The sequence below is a fragment of the Centrocercus urophasianus genome, unplaced genomic scaffold (genome assembly GCF_019232065.1).
Source record: "Centrocercus urophasianus isolate 14NV4802_14NV808 unplaced genomic scaffold, USGS_Curo_1.0 seq_11, whole genome shotgun sequence".
Taxonomy (NCBI): Eukaryota; Metazoa; Chordata; class Aves; order Galliformes; family Phasianidae; genus Centrocercus; species Centrocercus urophasianus.
This window is the reverse complement of record NW_024884253.1, coordinates 15,083,056-15,107,821: the sequence shown is the minus strand read 5'-3', so window position 1 is coordinate 15,107,821 and position 24,766 is coordinate 15,083,056. Positions and strand designations below refer to the sequence as shown.

The 24,766-nt window shown below is 32.5% G+C and overlaps 1 protein-coding gene across 3 annotated transcripts in view; it reads right to left on the bottom strand.

The window, feature by feature from the left end:
* CSMD3 (CUB and Sushi multiple domains 3) overlaps window positions 1–24,766 on the bottom strand; it is a 525,852-nt gene that overhangs the window by 88,305 nt on the left and 412,781 nt on the right. For 2 of the 3 annotated variants that reach the window (XM_042839423.1, XM_042839431.1), the window contains 9 exons: window positions 21,406–21,519; window positions 20,652–20,747; window positions 19,607–19,810; window positions 17,037–17,161; window positions 12,588–12,684; window positions 11,385–11,489; window positions 7,768–7,886; window positions 6,072–6,141; window positions 4,993–5,109 (listed from right to left, as the gene is read on the bottom strand). In XM_042839423.1, coding sequence (XP_042695357.1) covers window positions 4,993–5,109; window positions 6,072–6,141; window positions 7,768–7,886; window positions 11,385–11,489; window positions 12,588–12,684; window positions 17,037–17,161; window positions 19,607–19,810; window positions 20,652–20,747; window positions 21,406–21,519 — 1,047 coding nt within the window. The remainder of the gene's footprint in view (window positions 1–4,992; window positions 5,110–6,071; window positions 6,142–7,767; window positions 7,887–11,384; window positions 11,490–12,587; window positions 12,685–17,036; window positions 17,162–19,606; window positions 19,811–20,651; window positions 20,748–21,405; window positions 21,520–24,766) is intronic. The other variant, XM_042839438.1, reaches the window with a different exon arrangement.

Below are 24,766 nucleotides of genomic sequence, written 5' to 3'. Positions count from 1 at the left end.
ATCTGTCCTGCTTTTAATTACATAAAACAGGATTTGTTTCTATTAAAAGAAAAAATGTTTTTTTGTGTGTGTGTATGTGTGACACATGAAGTGCCTGAATTCTACCCATGGGACATTTGCATTTTAATGGTATATAAACTGATCTCTCACTTTACAGAGAAGAAAATGTTTCATTTATATACATATATATTATGAGACACAGTAACTATGAATACAATTCAGATTACATATATTATTTTATGGTCTCAAAAGTGTAAATGTGTAGTTATAAGGCCCTTTAAGCACTTTGTGGTTTATACATATTTCTAAATAAAATACAGCAAAATGGTGCAAATGTTTTGTCTGAAGTTAGTGCAACTATGGGATGATAACATGGTACTTTCCTTAGGAAAATGACTGAGTTCTGCTGGTGTTTCTGACAAAGACAAGCAACATGATTTCACATATCACTGAAAGAAAATCATATAATGTCAAATCAATTATTGAAAACTCATGAATAATTTAGTAACTCCTGAACAGTAATAGCTGGTGTTTGTCACTGCCTTTTAGAGCTTTCTTCCCAGATGCCACGGAAAGTCTATGAACAATATATTATATGCTACAGAAAAAAAGGCTTGTTTGAAATTAAATTAACATTACCATAATAATTCTGTCCTTCTTTCCAAGAAGATACTCTATATGCACTGCTTAAAATTGTAATTATTTGATTTTGCCTACCTTCCAAATCTTGCTATTTTTTTATCCATAATTATAGACCTAGTGTTCTATTGAATTCCTTCAACAAAACTTGTCCAAAGTTTAAGCTGCCATTTCTTAATAACCCCAAACTCATGCTATCTTTGACATTTTCTTCTATTTTACTCACTATGATACAAGAAAGTTTTAACATTTTGCCTATCAATCCATGTTTTTGTCTTTTTCTGCAAATTCCTGAACAACCTCAACTTTTCCAAATATTAATCAATTGCTCAACCTTGCTTGACTCCATCTGTCACACACATTTATTTATTCATTAACAGGTTGGGTTTTTTTGCTTTTTTTTTTTGTGAGGCTTGACTGACTATTTCATATAAATGTAAGTTTCTCCAAAAGTAATGTCTCCTATTCATTTCCATGAAAACTGCAACAGATACAAAGAGCACAACAACACAATTTGATAGAGAAAATTCTCAGTTACAAAACATTATTTTTCAACATAGTCACAGCCATTACCTATGTATTTCCCAAGGAATGAACATGAACCTCCATTCCGCATTCGTAAAAATCTGCACCAGCAGCGGTGACTCACAGTTGCTGACACCACTGCTGAAACACACCACCGACCACCTCACTGTGCTGACATCCACTGCTTAGTGTCCATAAACGTTCAGCAAGGGTTAATGAAGGTTAGTGGGTGCAATTTTTTTCCACATGGAATAATTCAATTCCACACCTTTGCTTCATACACACATCCATATCAAATGTCCTTTTGTTACACTGGCCCTTCATTGTCATCTGTTGCACAGCAACAAAATGTAACATAGTATGTTACCAGCTCTGATGTGATGGGACAATACACTAAAATAAGAGTCATTACTTTTGGAACAGCCTTTGTATAAAATCTAAGTACATATCTCAGAATAAATAGCAAAAAAATGTGTGAAAGTCCCCTTATAAGTTTTTTGCAAATAAAAAGTCATTGGTTCAGAATAGAACACTGGTTAACACAAAGAGAAAAAGCTTATAATTTATGACCCAGCATTTGGATGTTGAGACAGAGGAACAGGCTGCCCAGAGAAGTTATGGATGCTCCATGCCTGGAAATGTTCAAGGCCAACATGGATGTGTTCCTGGTTAACCTCATCTAGTGGGCAGCAGTCTTTCCAAAGGCATTGGAGTTGGTCTGGTTCCTTCTATACCAAGACATTCTGTATTTTATTTACTACTAGTTTCATTAGAAACACTTAAAAAAAGAAATCTTATGGAAAGTTCCTATGATGGTGCTTTTGAGTCTTCCCTCTTACATCTAACTCAGAAGAGTTAGATGGATGTGTCTCATTTGGGCTATATAACCAGAGCTCAACTAAAACCCAATTTAACCATCACTTTTTCAATTTTTTTTGTTCAATTTTACAGTGAAAAGTTATTTGACTTTAAATTTAATATTAGTGCTATTTGTCTTCTATCCAATATACAAAAATAGTGAATATGTCAATCTCATTTCAATCCATGCACTTTTCTTCTAGTAACGGGAACATCTGTTTTCCTATGCATGAACTTGAAAACAGGGACTATTAAATAAAATAAATAAAATAAATAAAATAAATTCAGTGAGACTATATCGCAGTTTAGAAAAACTGATTTTGGTAGAGCTAAACTCACCTATTTCAGCCAAGAAAAAAAAGAACTGAAAGTGAATTTTCTTCTTGGTAGAGGTGAAATTAAATAATATAGAACAACAATGGATAGTTTAAATGAGTGATTGAAGAGTCAAATTTGAATTGCTGGATAAGAAGTGAGAAATGGAAACATTAATCTGAGAGAATGCAAGCGAACAAAAAAGGATTGGAGGAAGGAGTCAGTATTGGAAAAGAGGCAGGACAGCAACAAAGCAAGGCAAGAAGTAGAAGGGAATATATTTGGCACATACACACAAAAAAAACCCAAAAAACAAAAAACAAACAAAAAAAAAAACAGTTCTCATACACACTTGAATGTACCATCTTATGATAGAATCTGAAATAGAATTAATTCTAGAATTTTAGGTTTGCTTTCCTTATTACAGATAATGCTTGAAAATATCTGGTAGAGAACTCTATTTAGCCTACACAGCTTGCCCTGTGGTTTTGACTTATGATGATAAATCTATTCTTTTATATATATATATATATAGTTACTGAATTTATATATACATTTTATATATTTTATTTTAGATATATATTTTATGTATTTACATATATATATATAAATTCAGTAACTAAACTAGCAGGCATCTTCAAGTCTTCATGGGACTTGAGTATTGTGCACATCCTTATGACTCTTAAAGAAATGCTAGAAGCTGCAAGATCAAGTTCTCTGAAAGTAAGGTAATGACATAATGGTATAATAAAGTATCAGTGCTATTTGAATGAAATAATAATAATAACAATAAAACCACAACAGTTAACTTTAATTTGAGTCTTTTGAATGAAATGTACACATAACAGTTGGATTACATTTGGAAATCCCTATCTCAAGATTATGTATTTCCCACAATAATAGACACTGTAAAGCTAGTGTTACAGAACGTTTAATAATCTTCATGTTAAACAACTCATGCAGAATAAATGGCTTTCATGTAAATCATAAGATAATCAAACTCACGGGACTTAAAATTAAAAAGATAACAGACGTGATTTAAAAAAGAACAGAGGAGTAATCTGAACAGATGTAGAAAGTATTTGGGGTGACACATTCACTACTCCTGAAGGGACAAATCTGCTGAAGAGAAAAATTATCATGAGAAAAAGAATATGACAGAAGATGCTAGTTATCAAATGGAAAACATTGAGACACATATGAAAAAGAGAATGCCATTCAACCAACTTATAAAGAAGAACTCCAAGAAGTACACATGCTCCTATACAACTACCAGAAATGTAAAAACTTAGATGGATCAACTTTATTGGCTAGCTTTTAATCAAAATTTTGCAATAGTATATATATAAGAGCCACACAAAGATTTTAAGAGGGTTTCACATTATAATTGAAGAACTTTTATTGTCTATACAAAATTCCTGGTGATAAAAAAAAAAGGCTGAAGATGCATAACTTGAGACATAAAAGAGGAATGACAACTGCATGTTCACTGCAGCCCATGGAAAGGTTATAGAGAGAAGCTATGGACTAAGATTATGTCTAACTGCAACCAATTTCCAATCACATAAAAGACAAAAGGAACATGGGAGTAGCCAACCTGGATTTACTAACAGAAAATTACATATGATCAGCACTGACTTCCTTCTATGATTAAATTACTGTGTATATTGACAAAAGCAAAGAGTGATTATAATACTCTTACTATCCTATGGTTTCATATTTTATCTTCTATAGCATTCTCATCTAGGTGAAAATATGTAAACTTGATGAATGGGCAGGAAGTGGGTTAAGAAAAAGTTGAACTTTGAGACTACAGTTAGTAATTGTTTGATATCCAGTTGGAAGCCAGCAACAGAGACAGTATTCCATGGGTTCCAGAGACTAAACTATTTTATGTCTTCCTGAGAGACCTGGATTAAGAGAAATCACCTTGAACAAATCTGTGGAGGATACTAAATATCGGATTATGGTTGGTATACCAGCAGTTTGTGTCCAAGAGAAAAGTGAAAAAAAAACTGGAGGACTAGGTCAACAATCCTTAAAAAAGCTCAAAGGTTTGCACAAGTTAATAAGTTCTGCACATGGAGCATATGGGAAATCTGTATGGTTTGGGAATGGACTGAGCGAGCAGCAGCCTTGCTGAGAAGAATATGCCAATCACAGCAGATGTGATGTAGCACTACTGACAGTTTTGCTTTCAGTGGGAGGCTTCTAGAGATCCCTCCCCAGGATATTTTCTGTTCTGCTCCTATATTCAGCAGGGACATGCAAAAAAAGACGAATCAAGTCAAATGTAGCTTTTCCTTCTTCTAAAGTGATACTAACTTGGTTTAAAATATTTGGGATTTTTTTATTGGATTTATGGACTCACAAAGAAAAACCAAATATGTTTAGTTAAAAACTGTGCTTAATTCCAATTAAACAATAGTATGTTTATTATAAAATCACAGTGTATTTTAAATGAAAAACTTTGTAGGTTTTTAATTCTTAATCTTTTTTTTTGAGGTTCTGATTAATTCTTTAAATAAATTCAAAATTCTTTTTTTTTTTTCTTTTTTTTTCTTTTTTTTTTTTTTTTCTTAAGACATATACTGTGTTTTGAATCTATAAACCATTCTAAACCAAAACCAACTTGGCTCTTGAGCAAACACATACCAAAACCAATTGGCAATTTTATTGTCCATGTGCAATCCAAACTACTAGGATAGTTGCCAGGAAACCCAGGGCTCAGGATCACTCCACTGAAGTCTGACATGCCACCACCACATTGTGCTGCCAAAAAAAAAAAAAAAAGAAAAAAGGACATTATTCAAAAAAGTATGGTAAATAATATAAATAATAAATAATGTCAAGGTTTATATTTCAAAAGATACATAAACATTCCTATACCACTAAATATCTATTACAAAGCAATTTACAAGTGGATACTTAAAAAAATATATTTGTCTTTGTCTGAATTGACTAGGTTTTAATTTGAGGGACACATGCACTTGGACAGAGGAGAGGCATTCATTCTGCCCACTTTGTTTATAATTTAATAACAATTTAATAATGGTTTTCATTTATAATGAGATCTGTAGCATCTTGCTTTCTATACACTGAAGATTATAAATATGAATAAATTTTACTACTGGGTAACCCAAACAAAAAGTCTTCTATTCAGCGATAAAGGATACTAAAAGGGCTTTATAACTGACATATTTATTTATCACCTAAAGAGAATGTATTGTAGTGCATGTCAGATACTTTCTTTAGCTTTCTGGCAGGCTTCCAGTGCTTCTCCAACAATATTAATATAGTCTTCTATATAGGTTGATTTGAACAACAATGTATCTTGTTAAATAGGGCACACTTGCCTCCTGGTGCATTCATCAGAGATGACAATGTAAAGCTATTTTTATTTTAGTATTTTCTGTAGTACTCATAATCTACTGTGGAAATGATTCATAAATAAATGAACTATGTTTGTAAGGATTTCTGGAGGTCTCACAGCTGACACAGGAAACAAAGACTGGTGCATATCTCATTCTTTCTCCATCTGACAGTGCATTCCAGAGAGGTTCTGCCAAAATCTGCAGTATACTGAAAAAATTTCATTTCAGTCTGGCCTTTTGCACTTTAAGTTATCTCACTTTTCCTCTTTCTTTTTTTTTTTTTTTTTTTTCTCTCCACATTTGCATATCTAGATTTTTCATTCTGACATGTTTAAGAAGTTTTATTTATGATGAACATACCTAAACATATTGGAATCGGGTAATTCCATCTTCTTACTGGTCCAGGCATACAAGTGATATGTGAATGTCCCTAAAATGACACAACATTTGCTAATTCGCATAGTAAAGAGTATACAACATGTGCTACATGATTAGTATTCCAATAAAACAAATTAATAATTAAAAAAAAAAACAAACCAAAACAAACAAACAAACAAAAAAAGCCCTCAGAATATGTTTTAAAAAGTAGAAAAATGTAGACTGTACACTGAATTTTATCAAACCTTCAAAACAGAGCACAATGTACTCTTAACCAAGGGACAGTTAGCCAATCAGAAAATTGTTTTTATTCCCTTAATATTGTTTCTAACAGTCTCCAGATGAATTTCAAAACACCAGCTTTAATTTAATTGAAGGTTTTAGAAAATAAAGATCTCATTGAGACAATGTATACATACAACTGATCTGCATAATTTGTGGAATATGAAAAAAAATACTAACTATACACGGTAGATACAACCAGGTTAACATTTTTAAATTCATACTGAATGATTCTGTGACTTTATATTCTAAATTTAGTATTTACCTTCAACTGTGAAATAGCTTAAGTATCTGAAAACTCAGATATTTAAGGAAAGTCTTCACAACAGTGTCTCTTTGCAACAGAGTAGATGTTACGATTTCAAGGCAATCTGTTGCAGACTTGGTAAAAAATCCACCAGAGTAAACCACTACTTTTACTGTTCATCAGCTTCATCTAACTGTGATTGTATTCCCAGGACAGCAAATTAAAATGAAACTTCCTTGGAGAAAACTGTACTTGGGATTTCTTGCAAAACCACACAGTGCAAACAAAAATCTTGTCTCCTTAGTATTCATATGAAAAAAAGTTGTTAATTTTAATGTTAAATCTCCCTGTCAGTTCAGATTCTGTAACATTTGAGGGAACCAAGTATCTGTAAAACATCCAGAGTAATTACAAATAGTTTATTTATTACTATGCAAACCATTCACTTCCTCTCCTAGAATAAAAATGAACGCACTTTCTCCATAGGTAGAAGTAGGCATATCTGCTCATTTCTAGAATAAGTAAATAAATGGACAAAGTCACACTCTACATGACAGAAAAACATTATGGAAGGAGGAGTATTTTCTTATGTGTTTGCGCAGCCTATGCTCCAGTGTATTTCCTTTATTTCAGGAATGTACTATCGATTGTCTTCTCACATGTTTGTATTGAAGTCTGGAAACAAAACAAGGACACAAAACAAAACCAAGCAAACAAAATCAAACAAACAAACAAAAAAAATTGACATTTCCCAAGTATGACTTGCTACAATGAAGAAACAAACAAACAAACAAAAAAATAGATCCCAATGATCATTTTCACTGCTTCATTTCCTTTTTCCTCTTGTCCACTTTTTATATTGTTCATCAAGCAATTTAACTTAATTTGCAAAAGCTTCAGAGCTCAGCTATAAATATGAAAGACATCATCAGTAATAGATAAGCTATAATCACTAACCAAGAAGAAATACAGAACCACAGACTCTTGACAGAAAATTTGAAGGTTGGAAATTTAATATTTTATAGAAATATATGTAAGTTTTGCAAATTAATCATGCAATCAATATTCAGTATCCACTTGACAGACCTAACACAACTATCACAGCAAAGAAAAAAAAAGGCACCATTTGAAATTGGAAACTTAGCTCACCTGAAGGGAATAACCCTGGTCACACTGAAAAGAAACCACATCTCCAACCATGTATCTGTCTCCAATTTTGATCCCGTTGCTTGGTGTCTGTGGTTCAGGACAAGAGTCCAAACCTATAGCTGTGAAAAATTGGGAAGTTCAGACATTTAAAGTACCACAGAATCTGATAATAGATTCACATTGAACTTCTTTGGCACAGCATACTGATATTTTAGGAAGTATTTGCATGCCAGCAGTCTGTATGAGTATCCAAATACACTAATTTTGGAAAAAACTATCATAAAAGGAGAAAAGCTTCTTTATTTCCAAGCTAAAGAAAGAGAAAGAAACATTTTCCAAAGATTTGCAGTCTAAATGCAAAAATCGCTTTACTGGTTCACTCATTCCTACTGCCACTCTCAGAACTGACCACAGCCTACCTAAATGAAACTGAGTGCAGACACACTTTCCTTTCTCAGCATCTATTCCAGAGAACACTGAGCAATGCTACACTGAGTGCAATATTGTAGATTGAATATTACATCAAATTTTTAATTCATTTTAAACAAATAATTGAATGTTATGGGAATCATGCATAAAGCAATGAAAGAAACTCAACTGATCTCAAAGAAAGCTAATTATATTCATACAGAATAATTATCTAATTAATAAAATTTCACCTGGTAAATGAAGAGTAAATTAAGATACATAGGGGCATAGAATGCATAAACTCTATGATAGGATGCGTTTTACATAATACAAATCTGAGGTTTCAACATACAAGTGAAAACAGTAGAAAAACAATTATTGATTGGATCACTATTAAGTTTTAGAATATGATTCTCTATGACAAAAGGAATGGAAAGATATACATATTTCCCCTCAAATTTGTGTATTCTTGAATATGTGGAATAGATTTGGAAGTAGGCAATGCATTGAAAAAAATATTTACAGCCAACTCACTTGGCAATTGCTGACCATTTAACTTTGATGATATTCACTAAGAACTATGTACTAACTCCTCATATTGACTTCCATCAATGTTGGTTCCAATGAAACACAATAATCATGTGAAGTACTGTCATTAAAATATGATCATTATTTTTTATTTACTTTTTCTAAAAAATAATCCAGACTTTCATGGCAGGAAGCTTTGCCAGAGATGAGCAGAGGAGAGCGGCTATGCAAGTTAACAAATCATGTTCTGAGCAGTGCATTTATGGTGAAATTTCAGTATAAAGATAAGAATTTTACATTGTTAGCTCTCAAATCCTGAGAAAAATCCTGACTAAGCTGACTCATCAGTGCAGAAATCTGCAAGAGACAAAAGTCCAAATACACTATGTCATACACAAAATACACTGTCATTTTCTTTCCTAGCAGTGATGGGAAAGTATTGCTCCTCAACTAAATTTGCTTTATCAAATTCATAATTCAGCCCAATCCAAAATTTTGCACATTATGTGAAAGAAAATTAGGTTGAAAACAGAACAAAGGCAAACATAAAGCGTCCTTCAATCTATGGCTAATAGCGGCTGTGTCTTCCCTAGATAGGGATATATAGAGTGAAACAGCTGGTGCCTATAAGTCAAGATCCACATTAATTGCAAAATTTTTATCAGCTTCTCATAGTCTGGTCATTTGCTATTGTCCATTACTGTTTTAAGGCATTAGATGAGATCACAGAATCACAGAATGGCCTGGGTTGAAAAGGACCACAATGATCATAGAGTTCCAACCCCCCTGATGTGGGCAGGGTTGCCCACCACCAGACCAGGCTGCCCAGAGCTATATCCAGCCTGGCCTTGAATGCCTCCAGCGATGGGGCATCAACAACTTCTCTGGGCAACCTGCTCCAGTGCATCACTACTCTCTGAGTGAAAAACTTCCTCCTAATATCCAACCTAAATCTCCCATGTCTGAATTTAAAACCATTCCTCCCTGTCTTATCACTATCCACCCACGTAAACACTCATTCCGCTTCCTGATTATACATTCCTTTCAAGTACTGGAAGGCCACAGTAAGGCCTTGTAACAGTGTGTCTCTATTTTAAATTTCAAAACAATCTTGATAATATTTTCTATTTTTTTTTAATTGGTTTATGGTGTATTTCACAGGTTTTATGAAGTTTTTGTGGTCACTTAATTCTATTTCATACTTGCCGGACCACTCCGTCAAGACTCCACTTCAGTAGCCATCACACATGCACAGTAATTTATTTAACAGCATATCTTTACAAAATATACTCCATACCACGGAAAATTTTAATTCAGTTTACTATGTCAGCAATTCAATATTTTTCACAATAATTCTACCCTTACATTTATTTCTAACAAAGTTTACAGTTTTAAACATTGTTTTGAGATTTCCTCACTCCATCCCAAATTCTGCATCATTTTCTTAATTGCATATCTCTATCACTTGTACATGAAATATTAATTTATTATTAATCTTGATAGTTCACTGAGCTACTGGCTACCAGGTATCTTCTGAGAGATGTCAACATTCTTCCCTAAATCACATTTTTTCAGCTTTTACTTTTATGTACTCACTCACAGAGTATATCTTGAATATGTACACAAACTCTCTCTCATGCAAACTGTATAAATTCATGTAGACACCTATCAAACTTACATCTATTGTCTTTGGCATGGAATAACACTTGTAACAATATACTGTGAATGCTTGCTTTATTTAGGGATGAGAGCTGCATACCAGTAGTACACTACATACTTCAATTTTTTGTACAGTGTGAACACAGAGGCATTCTCACTTGCACTGGATTCAAATTCATATTATTTTATTTTCCTAACTTCCTATGTTTTTTCTCACCAAGGTTGTAGAAGCTGAGACAGTATTTGTATTTTAAGGAAGCAGAAGGATAAATATAACCTATGATGAATGTTTAGACATGGAAAAATTAGCATTTTTGCAAGGCTGTGTTCTCCGACAGACTAATCAGATCAGAGCATGGGATCTGCATACTGTAAAACTGACAAGAATTAACTATGAAACAATTATGCAAATCAGACTGCAGAGCAAATATGAGCAGAGGGAATTGAATAGCCTGGAAAAAATAAAATTCAAACAAAACATCAATGACTGTCAGAATGCCAGCTAGTCAGATCAGGCAATCTCTTTCAGATAGCAAGTATTTCTATAATTGCAGTCTTTTCAGAAATAATAAAAACATTTGAAATTATTCTCCCAATTTATTATATATTTAAATGACATTATATAGTGAGCATTTTATTTTATTGGTCATAATATCCAGATTTTGATAGCAGTAGGATCTGCAGGAACAGCTGCTGTGAGGAGGGGTTAGGGGCTGCCCTGGGCCAAACACAGTGATTCCAAAGGGCTCCACTGCTGAGTCTACCAGAGAAGCTTTTTGGGTGTGCATTTACTCCTGTTGTACGCTTTGAGAAAGTGAAAAAGAAACGTGGAAACGATATGAACAAAACATCCCAGTCCCTGCAGTTTCAGATTTTACCCATGTAATTAAATGAGAATCTTACCAATGGAATTGAAGGAACTGTATGAGGCTCATGATGTGCAATAAGATGGAATATTCTTTCATACCACTTAGGTCTGGAACTGAAAAGCACTCTTTATTAATTGAACACCTTTGCATTACCTGTATACTCAAGATGAAATCCAGCAGCAGATACGCTGATATCAGATTGAAAATTTAGGTACAGATTATTTGATGTGCTATTTAGAAGTGGAGGTATAGTTGTTCCTGAAAAGAGAAAGAAAAATATTACTGAAATGCAGAGAAATTAAGTACGTGAAGAAATGTGTGTGTCCATAAAAAGACAAAGAGTGAAGGGGAAGGAGAAGATGGGATAAAGGGAAAGGTTACAAAACCAATTCTATCATATTTTGTCATAGAATCATAAAATCATGGAATAGTTTATGTTGGAAGAGACACTTAAATACCATAGAATTATAGAATGGCTTGGGTTGGAAGCAATCTCAAACATTATCTACCCACCATGAGCAGGTTTGCCAAAATCATCTAGTCCAACTCCCTACGCTTTGGCCTGGACATCTTTCATTAGATCAGGTTGCTCAAAGCACTGTCATCATGCACGGTTGTCAAATATCTGTCTTTACCGAAAGTTTTAATGCATTTTCAGTGCACCACATTACCAGAGACATGAACTACAGACATCCTGGGAAGAAGGGTCTAATACAAATTCATATCACCCTCTTTTATCAAGAGAAGGATTCAACTAGGATTTTCTTGAAAGCAAGAGCGAAATTCCTAACAGGAATAACTTTAAACATTACAGCCAAATATATAAAGCAGCTCTGAGCACATTTGGTAGGGCTATTCCTAAAAATGTACTTGTTCAGTTATTTGTGTTTTGGCATGAGTTTGTAACAAGAAACTCAGAATGACAAGACAAAAAACTCATCTATAATGTCATTCATATATGTGAATGAAGTAGAATAAAGAAAAATTTAAAAGAGCAAACAGAACTGTCTCATTTATCTAAAATAGAGATAAAGAATGCATCCTTCAATCATGTGTAATTTCAGGAGATATCTACTTCAGAGGTCAATATTTCTAATGCCTGCTTTCAGAGTGGACAAATGAGATTAATATTCATAAACATCATGCCTCCAGCTTGGCATGATGAATATTATTTCATTCCTAAAATTTTCAGATTTTCAGCCTTATGAAAGTCTACTAGAATGATGAATATAATAACAAAAATACTACCAGTTGTTAATTATAGGAGTAGCAAATGTAGAAAAGAAATAGAAAAAAGCAGTGTGTTTACAATGCATGTTGGTTTTGTGAAATACTGATTGTAAAATCTTCTGTCACCTGAATAACTTCCAAGCCTTGGGGCATTGTTGTCAGCTCCATCATAAAAGTCTAAAGAATCCCAGTTGTGTTCTGTAGCAAAACTCACCACTTGCACCTACAAAAAAAAAAAAAAAAAAAAAAAAAAAAAAAAAAAAGGCAAAAAATACATTGTAGACTAGACCACACTGTATGTATCAGAATAGAATAGAATAGAACAGAACAGAACAGAATACTCAGGAGTTCTGTTGCTTTCAATCATAAAACGTTGTTCCTTAGTGTTATTGTAAAGATAATGAAAGATATCATTAAGTGAAGACAATTGAATTGTAACAATTCAGTTGGATTTAATTGCCAATTCAGACTCATGAGTTCTTTGACCCTTAGTGACAACTACATATTATCACTGACAAGAGTTACACAGCAATCTGGGCAAAGAATATTATTCTAATACCCAGACTACTTGAAGGACATTGAGGGGAAAATATATACTATAGCCAATTACTTCAGCTTCTTTGTGATTCTTTCTAGTTTAAACAGAATTAAAAACAATCCCATAATGATGTAATTCACATTTTCAATTCTTACTCCACATAAAAGCAGACTCTTGTGTTTCGCTACTATCATCTATGACTTATCTCCTGGGAAAAAGTAAGCACTATCATGCTGTAAGGCAGAACTTCCACTTCATTCCATCCAGAGATTATAATATCCTCCCACTTGTCAAGGGAGCATGAAAACACTCACTAGAAAATAAAGAAATGGCAGCTTCTGGTTCCTGTTCTAGAGGGGAGAGAGTGAGGAATTTTTTATTTTTATTTTTTAAGTGAAATAAATGAAAACCAAATCAAGAGTGAGAAAAACAGGAATTAAACTCAAGACATTCTACAGGATGAGTACCTTAACCACTATGCCAGAGAATTATTCTTGCTTTTCTTCTGTCTTCCTTTTTCTTCCTTAACTATTCTCCAAAGTGGAGTAGCTTCAACAACAGATATAAGCATAGTTCCAGTGCAACTAGGTAATTATTTTTCTAGGTGGAATATGTGACTCAAACTTTTTAGCTGAAAGGAATGTTGAGGTTATCTAGCTGTTTCTCCGGAGCTTTAAACACTCTGCATTATATAGGCATTGGTCAGATGCTACAGCCAAAGCAGGGTTGATTGACTGATTGATTGATTTCAGAGCGAAATGGAGGAGAAGCCCTGACTCCTTCGTAAATACTTAAAGGAGCTCTGGATTGCGCCTTTAAAGGTTATCTAGTCCAAGTCCCTTGCAATGAACAAGGACATCCACAGCTAGAACAAGTTGCTTAGAGCCTTATCCAGCCTCACCTTGAATGTCTCCAACCACCAATGTGCAACCACCACATTTCTGGAATACTTGTTCCAGTGTCTCACTACTTCTACTATAAAATAAATTCTTCCTTATATCCAACTTAAATTTCCCTTCCTTTAGTTTGAAATCATTTTCCCTTGTTTTGTCACAACAGACTCTGCTGAAGAGTTAGTTATTTTTATAGCTTCCTTTTAGACACTGATAGGCTGCTGTCAGGTCAACCCTAAAGCTTTCTCCAGGCTGAACAGCTTTGACTTTCTCAGCCTGTCCTTGTAGGAGAGGTGTTCCATCCCTTGAATCATTTTGGTGGCCCTCCTCTGGATTTGCTCCAACAGATGCACATTTCTCCTGTACTTAGGACTCCACATCTGGACACAGTACTCCAGATGAGGTCTCACCAATCCACAGTAGAGGGGCAGGGTCACCTCTCTTGTCTTGCTGACAGTGCTGCTTTTGATGCAGCCCAGGATACAGCTGACTTTCTGGGCTGTGAGGGCACAGTGCTGGCTCATGTTCAGTTTGCCATCCACCGATATCCCCAGGTCCTTTTTGGCAGGGCTGTGCTCTATCCTTACATCTTCCAGCTTGTTTGTTGTGACTCTGTCAGGAACACACGGAATACAAAGTACAGGTACCTAGGAAACCTGCAGACTGAATTTAAATTTATCTCATGTTTTTAATGTGTTTGTAGTACCAGATTGCTTCTGACTGCAGGGCATTTTTTTTTTTTTTTTTTTTTTTTTTTTTTTTTTTTTTGCATTAGTTATAAAACATCTAATTTAAAACATCTATTTTAGTATAAGTCATGCATGTTATGGCCCTAGCCTGCCAATGTAGCCAGTAAATAAAAGACATTCCTTCAGGCAGTGAAGTAAGAATCTATACTAAGCGTTTTAAATTACCTGCTCAAGGTGCCTTTCTGACTTAGTTTATAAGGAACAACAGCAGATAAAATTATTGATGTTTAAGTTTCAGATATTTAAGTTAGGTGCTTTAAGATTGGTTTTCAACTCTTCGAATTTACCCAAATCTACCTTTAAATCTTTGCTTTTTGATTCGATATTAATGATTTGATATGATTATACAGTTCATCATTTACATCTGGTCACACTGTTTCAAAAAATTCAACAATGTAGTTATTCCCACCTAAATAGTTTAAACACTCTCACACACATTTATGTTATTTTAATCTCCTTTCAAGATGGGAAAATATCTCTGCTACACTGAGAGATTACTGATCAGGTAGAATGTTCAGATATTTTAAAAATCTCCATAAACATAAGGAATTATCTAATGTGGATATATAAGACCAGCATTCCTTTGCAAAGGACAAAATCAGTCACCCAAGTTTTCAAATGTTTCTTTAAGTAGCTGAATTGCAGTATAATAACTATCTATGTATATATGATATACTTGTGACAATTTATTGCTCTTGCCTATGAAAAAAACCCTAAAATTATTTCAGTGCCATATCTGATGACATTACTGGTTATAAACTTATGTTCAGTTCTCAAATATATCTCAGTAAACATGGTGTGAGGGCTTCTGATGTATGCTCTGTCTTACACTTCCTCTATCATCCGTATTCAGTTCAGAGAGTTTCTCAGAGCTAGTGTTGAAAATCAGATGAGCCAAAGGATCAAGCCTAAGTATCATGCTTTGCAACTGTCCATGATAATGGTAAGAAAGGGTCATGTATTCACTAGCTCTTTTTTCAGAAAGAATTGTGAGAATTAAAAAAAAAAAATAACATTACCAAATGCATCATCATATTATGGCTCTTAAGCAAAAGAACATCATGCAGGTTACACACCTAATCTGAAATCAAAGCTAACAACTTAGCCACCTAGTGCATTCTGTGATAAGAGATAAACACTTTAAAAAATTGAGTGCATAAGTCAAGACACTAGATACAATAAGAGACCAGTAACAGTGCTCTAAATGATCCACCAAGCATTTAGCATTCATTTCTATTTGTACAGGATATACTGAGAATAGAATCCTAACTTTGTTAACTATCATAAACAAGTTATGTTCAAAATCAGTCCAAAATATGATTTAGTTTTCTAAATACTATACCTGACAGACACTGGTAGCTTTGAAATTTAATTCATAAACTTTTAAATGTTACCATGTATGAACTTAGGTTGCATTTGTTATATTTCTGTGTTATTCTGTAAAGAATTTACATTCCTCTTAAATAGTTTTAAATAAAGATACAATTTTTACAATAGCAGAAAACTATAAACTCATTCTACTTCTACTTTTCTGGAGAATATAGTAAAAGCTCTTTAATTTATTGAAAACCAGACACAATAAATGATCCAAAATGACTTTCTTGTTCTCTTTCCACAACTTTAAATGCAAATTTAGAAATATCTTCTGCTTCAAATGGTCTCCAGTAGGAAACTGCACCTTTATTAAAGCCTTACACACAGAAACAATTCATTTTATTTTATCTTTTTTAATTGAAGCAAGGGAAGGAATAGAAAACTTACTATCATGTGTTCATGGTAATTCATATGTTAGAAATATGATCAGGTTATAAGTTCTAATACATTAGACAAAACCACCTTTCTGATAATAAGATTTCCTGTAATATTTCACTATGTGACTTAATTATATGGATTTTTATCTGCTATATTTTCCATGTTATGAATCAATTTTTTTTGTAAAGAAGAATTTTGTCAATTTTTTAAGGGATTCATCCCATACAAACTTTCATAATAATATGTAAAACAACATAGCTTCTAGGAAAGCATATATAACCTCCCCAAGAAAAGACCTATTTAAGAAAGATGTACATATCCAATTTTAGGGAGAAAAACAAACAAACAAACAGAAAGCATATCTATTTCTTCTGGCTTCTTACTGAATGACTTAATGAAATGATATATTTTGAATTACTGGTGATTTTTTCTAAGTTAGAAGATACAGATATAGCTTTCAAGATGTCTGTAAATCTTTCATCCTTAAGAACTGTATGAATGAAAAGATACAGAATAAGTTTAATCTTGATAGCCATTAGTGAGAGAAAGAATGCTTGAATAAATATTCTTTTCATGCTCTCGCAACAGGAAAACCAGTTTTAAATGCAATAGCAGATAACAAGAAAATACTAAATATACATACTTGAATCCCAGCTCCTTCTGGTACTGTGATTTTCCACACACAATTCAGATTGTTGTCATAAGGCTCGGGGTAACCAGGAGACAAAATGGTCCCCTTGCGCTTTGTTAAAATTCCACCACAGGGCACTGAAAAGAAATGAACAAGGCAAGAAAAGAAGTATGCAGCTTCAGAAGAAACGTTGTTAAAAAAAAACTTACACAGTATTCAGCTACTGAAAGCTTTTCTAAATTTATGCTCATTTAAAATTTTATGTTTGCTTCAGGAAAATAAAGTCTTGAATCTCAAAAATGTTCTTTTAGATGATAAAAAAAATATTAAGGAAAATTATGGTTCTGTCAGTTTTCAGGGTTGCAGAATCATTCATATTTTCTTGTCTTATTTATTTGACCTTTAAGAAAATGAAATCTACTGTACCATTTCCTAGCAATCTTACAAATATAAAGCATTATTGTTAATGTTTAAGAATGAAGTTTGAACACTTATACATTGCATTACTCTAAAGGATATAAATATGTCGTAAGAATATTCTTAACATTGCTACTTTGTTTAAACAATTAATTTCACTAGTCCTGATGCGTTGACAACTCTCAGCTACTATGAGTTATGCAATTGCAGACTATGGTTCTGTCATATTAGTAAGAAGTAGCTAAATGCTTTTAAGACTTTTTTCTCATCATATACCTTCACATGGATTAATAAAATTGTTAAATATAATTACACACAATTACAGTTTCCCTTCTGAATATCCAACTTAATTGTATCTTGTCTAGATCATTACATGCTGTAAGAAGGACAAATAAAATTTCAGCTTAATCTAGATACAGATACACTATTGGTATTGAAAAAGCTGAAGGAAAAGATTGATGAGATGGTTCAACAAAACTGCTAGAAACTGATGTATCATTTCTATGCAACACTAGTACTGAACTGATTTCATTAGATAAGAATATGAAGATTTAGAAAATAAATAGAAGAATGCTATTTGTCTAATACTGAATACTGTAACTACATTTTAGATGGCATAAAATTTATATAATCTGTTGGGAACTATATGAATAAACTAAAGGTCACTGTTACTTAAAACGTTTGAATAATTGCTTGTAAAAAGATGAACAGGTAGAATAATTGATGTCTGCTATCTGTAAAGAAACAAACATTAACTAGATTTAAAAGCAATTTGATAGGTCATGTGTACTACTTCAGTTTTTAAATTGATTTAATTCAATGCAATTTTCATCTCATATATATATTATCACTTTTATTAACACAGAGGTCTTCAAACATAAGGTGACCTATAACCCTTTCTCAGTTCAACTTGCCTAGAAACAGATAGTTTCTCTTTTACAGACTAGATAAAGTATATGTATTGTGATCCACAACCAAAATAATTGTTCATATTATTTGTGCTATTGCAATATCTGAAAAGTGAATAGTTAAAGGATATAAACAGTACATTTCTACCAGTTAAACCATTATAACTGAGAATAAATGTAGTATAGATAGTTCAGTTTCTTACTGATATATGTAGGCAGCTCCAAAAGTAACACCTCTTATTTATTTCCATATATACAATAGATACAAAAAACACAATAACATTGTTTGACAGAATAAACTCTCAGCTACTAAATACTATTTTTCAACAGTCACTGACATTTGCTATGCAATTTCACTAGCAATAAACAAGAGCATGCATGCTACATGTAAAAATCTGCACCAGTGGAAGTTACCCACAGTTTCACAGCTGCTATTGTGGCACCATTGCTGAAATTGATCACCTTGTACTAACATCCGCTGTTTGGTCACCATAAATATTCAGCAAGCATTGTTGAATGCCAAGTGGGAACAGTTTTTTCCACATGGAGAAGTTTAATTATACACCCTTGCTTACATGACAGATGCCATTTTCTCAGACTGCTTCTCTGCTGCTCTCTGTCACGCTTACCAACAAAATGTAACAGAATGTAGATGGAAGGATTAAACCTGCACTCCTATACCACCAACATCCACATTTTGCATGGTGAGCCACGGTAAGAAAATATGAGGTGTTAATTTTGGAGCAGCCCTCACAACAACTGTGAATGCTTCCTTTGACTGAAAGAGTTTGAAACATTATTTATGTATAATATTTGGAAAATCATATTTTATGAATATTACCGCAGTGGTACATAGTCTTGATCTCCATCAAAATTTTAATATTCTGAAGGGTATATATATATATTTTTTAATCATTCAGTCTCTATTAAGTAGCATCAGCTGATTAAGCACAGGCTATTTAATATCAACATAATCAAAAACTTTTCTTTATTTTCCTTTCCTCTACTCCTTAATGCTGAGGTCAGTTCAATAGTGTGGCAATAGCAGAGTACACTCATGAAACTACTGAAAAATCACAGCAAGTTTAGAGTAAAAAGAGTAATAGAATCTTGCCTTGAATGGAGAAGAAAGTGAATAAAAGTAGGCAGGAATAAAATACTGTGTGGATGGCAAAAAAAGAGAACACACTCAGCTAGAAATAATGGCCTACAATTTTGGAAGCAATTAGTTTTATAAAAAAAGTTTTACGAACTCACCAACACATGTAGGGAGTGAATCATTCCACTGTGCCAATGCATTTGGTACCGTATCACATCTAATTCCTGTTGACCCATGGAGGATATACCCTGGATTGCATTCAAACAGAACCAAGGACCCAACTGCAAATTCATTCCCAATTCTTTTTCCAAATCTTGGTTCAGGCACAGAGCTGCACTGTGTTGCACTTGTTCTTGGAACAGCTGCAAACACAAAAACAATTAGGGATATGAATTCCAGATTTGATGAAAGAATGCAGAACTTGAACCACAGATATTCAGAATAATTAGAGGCAACATAAAATTACTTGAAACTTAAGAATATTTGCTTAATCCCCAAATTGATCTTCACAACATTAATTACTTGACAGAGCCATTTTTTAGAAGAGCGTAGCACTGATATCCTTACCAAGATTAAAAACAATGTAATGAATCTATTCTGAAACCTTTCTAAAATGGCACTGAACAGAGATACTATTGTGAAATATTCAGCCAACACAAAACCACATTTCTGCGTCAGGTTGATAATGGTTTTTTTTCTTTTTTTTAATGCCTATTTCTTCCTGTCAAATCAAGATTTAAATATAATGGAAGAATGAATTGCAATTACAAGTACTGATATTTTATAATTTCTGTGTTTGACCCATAAAAAGGAAAATAATGCATACCAAGAGAAAGAGCTTAAAAATAGCAAGATTACTGATTCAACTACAAGTAATATCATTTATTGTTATTCATATTTAAACTGAGAGATAAGCCAGTTTGAGCAGCCAGATCGATCTAGCATTAGTCAGATTAGTAAACATAGAAAGAGCTGCTATATATAACTGTCTTAAATTTGGAACCTATCTTACGCTTCTTAAATAATTAGTTTTTTAAATACAGATACAAGAACAGTCCTAAAACATTATATAAATAGTCAGAAATAAAGAAATTTGTTAAATCATTAAAAGGCTATTACTTCACATTTTTTCCCTGTTCCACTCTCTTGATATGCAATTTGTGGAAAAAATGAATAAACATGCATTTTTCCAGGATGTCTCACCTTGATAAACAAAATGAAATCCTTTAGCTGTTATTGGTCCAACTGAAGTAAATCTAACTGTGATCTGGTTACCTGAGCTCAGTGGAAGGGATTCACCTACTCAAACAAAGCAAATACAAAGCTATCATAACCACTTTTTACTAAAGAAGCATTCAAAATAATTATCAATAACTTTGCAGTTTAAAATAACACCCAAAATACAATTCTACTTCAGTAACTTTACTAAATACGTATGATTTCAACATCTTAAGTTGGCAGTATTATGTTGTTCTAAAAAAAGAGAGATTGAAAATTGTCTCAAGTACTATGAATATATGTATTTCCCTCATAAATAAAATAATACATATCTTTACACAACATACTTCTTTAAGACAAATGTACACATGTATAAACTATACAGTTTCACTTTATTATAAATATATGTCTCATTCCCTTTTAAATGTCTAATATTCATTTTAAATTACTCACTGGATAAGAGCAATAAAAGCACGAAGAAAGAAGCCCAAAAAACTCACTATAATAACCAAATATTACAAGAAAATAATATAAAAAGAAAAGATCTTATTTGGCTTCTGTTCCTTCATTACTTAAAACTGTTCTGAGTGATTTTTTCTTTCCAAATCCAGATTTCATATATTTCTCCAAATTGTATCTAAGACAACATGAGCTTTCTTTTATGTTTCTTTCACCTGCTCTATTTTTATAGGTTATATAAAATGAACAACAATTTAATGACAATCCTATTAAAAGATACCTGAATGAGATCCTGAGAGAGAAGATAACAAGGATGACTGCAGAGTTGGGCCATCGTATACTTCAACCACATCATGGAGTGATGTCTGGAAAAATACGAACTGGCCAAAAACCACTGATCAAACAGAAAGAAGAAAAAACAAGAAGCACCAACAGCCAAACATAAGGAACAGGAAAAGAAATAAGAGAGAGAACAAAATAAGCATTAATATATTGATATAAAAATGTTTTAATTGAAAATATATTTAGTTGATTTTCCTGACCAGTTAATCAAACATCATTGCGTACACAGTTATTTCTTGCACTGTAAAAGCAGTAAAAAATATAATTCTGAATAAAAAAGAGACAGTGAAGATCTACATATATTTTTCATATAATACATTTTTATAAATAAAATATTTTATTTCATAAAACATATTCATACATAATTGTTAGAAAATTTTAATAAAACACTTATTTCTGCTCTTGAATACATTTTCAAATTTTTTGTCTTACCCTCCTCACCAAAATTATCAGTCCAATGTCCACCTTGATAATTCTAGGGAAATTGTTATATACCTTGTTTTATATGTTCATTTTGTTGATAAGCCCATGAATGTTTCACAGGCTGTGGAATGTTTCATTTTTCTTAAGAACATAAATATTCAGTGCATTTTTTTACATTTGTAAACTAGATGAACAGCTAAATCAAAGTAAGAAATGTTTGGGAATTCATATGCTGAGTCAAAATCATATTTATTTTTTTAGTCATATTAGTTGAACAGCTGCATGCAAGAATGTTATTTTTGTTCTTAAGTTCAGCACATGCACATCAGCGGGTATTCAACATTTCAACATATGTAAACAACGAAAAACAAAAATGACCATACAACAGCATAAGTACCCTAGTACCTACAAAATATTTATATCCTAATTTTATTAACAATATTAGCAGTGGATGGAAAAGTGTCATAAGGATTATAAAGGATTTAAAATGTGGAAGTAAAAAATGTAGAATCAGTAATGATTAAAGAGAAAAGAATCTGTTCTTGGTTCTAATTCCTTATCCAAGCTAGGAATTTAGAGGTAAACATGGGCTATCAAATTATTATATTTTATATTTTATTGTAATAGATGAAACTAGGCACTTACAGTTGTGCAAATGTATACATTCTAATAAAGCCTAATAAAGTACATGAAAATATATGAATCCTTCAAGTTGTCTTTTTTTTTCTTTTTTCTTTCTCTTTCTCTTTTTTTTTTTCTTTTCCTCTTTATTTTTCCTATTTCCTTTCAAAATTTTTTAAAATTGTTCTACTATATATTCAGAATGATGGACTTTAACTGAATATTAACTGCTGTTGGTGAGATCTGGAGGTTAAAACAAATGATTCTGCTTCATAGTGCCATAAATAAATAAATAAATAAAAGTACAAAAAGTATAGAGAAGGATGAAAAAATATGCAGTGTATATCAAGAATCAACAAAATCATAAAATATATGGAGAAACTGAACATGGAGTGATTTTTGCTGTCCTTTCCAGTATTAGAACTGGAAAGCACTAAGTGAAAAACATATGAAAACTTATTTAAATCTCAGATGATGTTTTTTTTTACAGAATAAACATTTAAGCTGTGGACCTGCTTGCTAACATTTGTCACAAATACTAAACCTAAATAGGCCAAAATGCAATTATATAAATTAATGAAAGAACTCATAAGGAAGAGTTAGTAAAACCAAACATGTCCTGAGCTTAAACTTTTTTATTTGAACTTCCACATTTATTGCTGTTTAGAGGACACTGTAGTAGGTACTCCCTTGTTTTCTCACCCGGTATGGTGGAATTCTTATGCACCAAGTCCATGGCTTCATTATTTATAACTACTGAAAATGTAAAGTCTTGATTTAAGTACTTAAAGTGATAGGATTGCAGAACACATTTAAGCAAATTGTGCCATTTTCCAGTACTCACATTGTTTTAATAGCTGTGCGTATTCCTCTGTATATTTCTAATTAATTTAGGTCTAAATTTTAATCAATATGGATTTAATTTTGCAATTTACAGCATTTTAATATGGTAACTGATATACTATCTCATACTTCATTATAATGGTTAAAGTTTGATAATGTCAGTTGATAATATTTGATAATACTTATGAATAGTGATCATAATAGTGACAGTGACAGACAGTGACAGTGACAGATACTTACAAATAGTTATTTCTAATGGAGGTATGCATAAATATATCCAAAATTATTTCAGTTCTTTTAAACACAGAATTCGAATAATCTATAAACTGAAAAGATTACACCACAAAATGCAGCAACAAGATGTTTATATGACATTTTATAGTACTTAATTATGTATACACACTACAATTGCACATGTTGCAGGTAGAATAAATCACTCCATGTTTAACTACATTGTTGATGGCCTTGATTTTCTCAAATCGTAATCAAAATCTTGACACTCTGGTCTTAGTAAATGGCAATTCAGAAACATCAAAAATGGCAACCCGACTGGAAACATTAAAATATTTTACATATTATATATATATAATTATGCTTTGAACTGTTTTCTCCTCCAGAAGTTTGAAATTCCTTCAATCATTTTTCTCTCAACAAGAAATTAACTTTTCAGATCTTTCAAATCAGACAATTATATACATTTTCAGAACTGTTAGAACCATGTAACTTTATAAAGAAATACAAACTGTTCCTTGCTGTATGTTTTAAATTATATTTCATTCCATAGCCCAAAGGAAACATTATTTTTCAGAAGTCTGCTTTCAGCCTTTTTTCCTCAGTTCTTTCAGCTCTCTATTTATACTTCAACAGCTCAAATCTATTCTGGGAGGAACAGCAGGGGAGAAAGAAATACACATTCATTTCTCCAATAGTCCATAAATGAGCAAATTGAATGTAATAACTGAGAAAATAAACATTTTAAAACGCATCCATATAATCATTTCTATTTAAAAAATCCACGTTTTTTTCTACCTTAAAAAAAATTCAGTGAATACTGCCAAATAACAAAGAAGTGACTGAGTTTTCATCTTCAAATAATTTTTCTTATTATTTTTGTTTATAATATTTGTTTTCATTAGCCTGCAAAGCATGCATGAAATTATAGGTACATCATGGGATAGAAATCAGTGCTATGCCATATACAAGAAAATGGCAGAAACTGAAAAGGAAGGTTATGATTAGGAAAGATTATGAAAGGAAAAAAGCAACATGTACTTCTTCGGTATGCCATAAAATATAGGACTTACATGTTACTTCTTTGTACTTAGAGTATTAATTTGATTAATTCTCACAAAACTTGACGTAAATATTTTCATTCTGTTTTACGGAGATTTACACAGAGAGAAGTACACAGT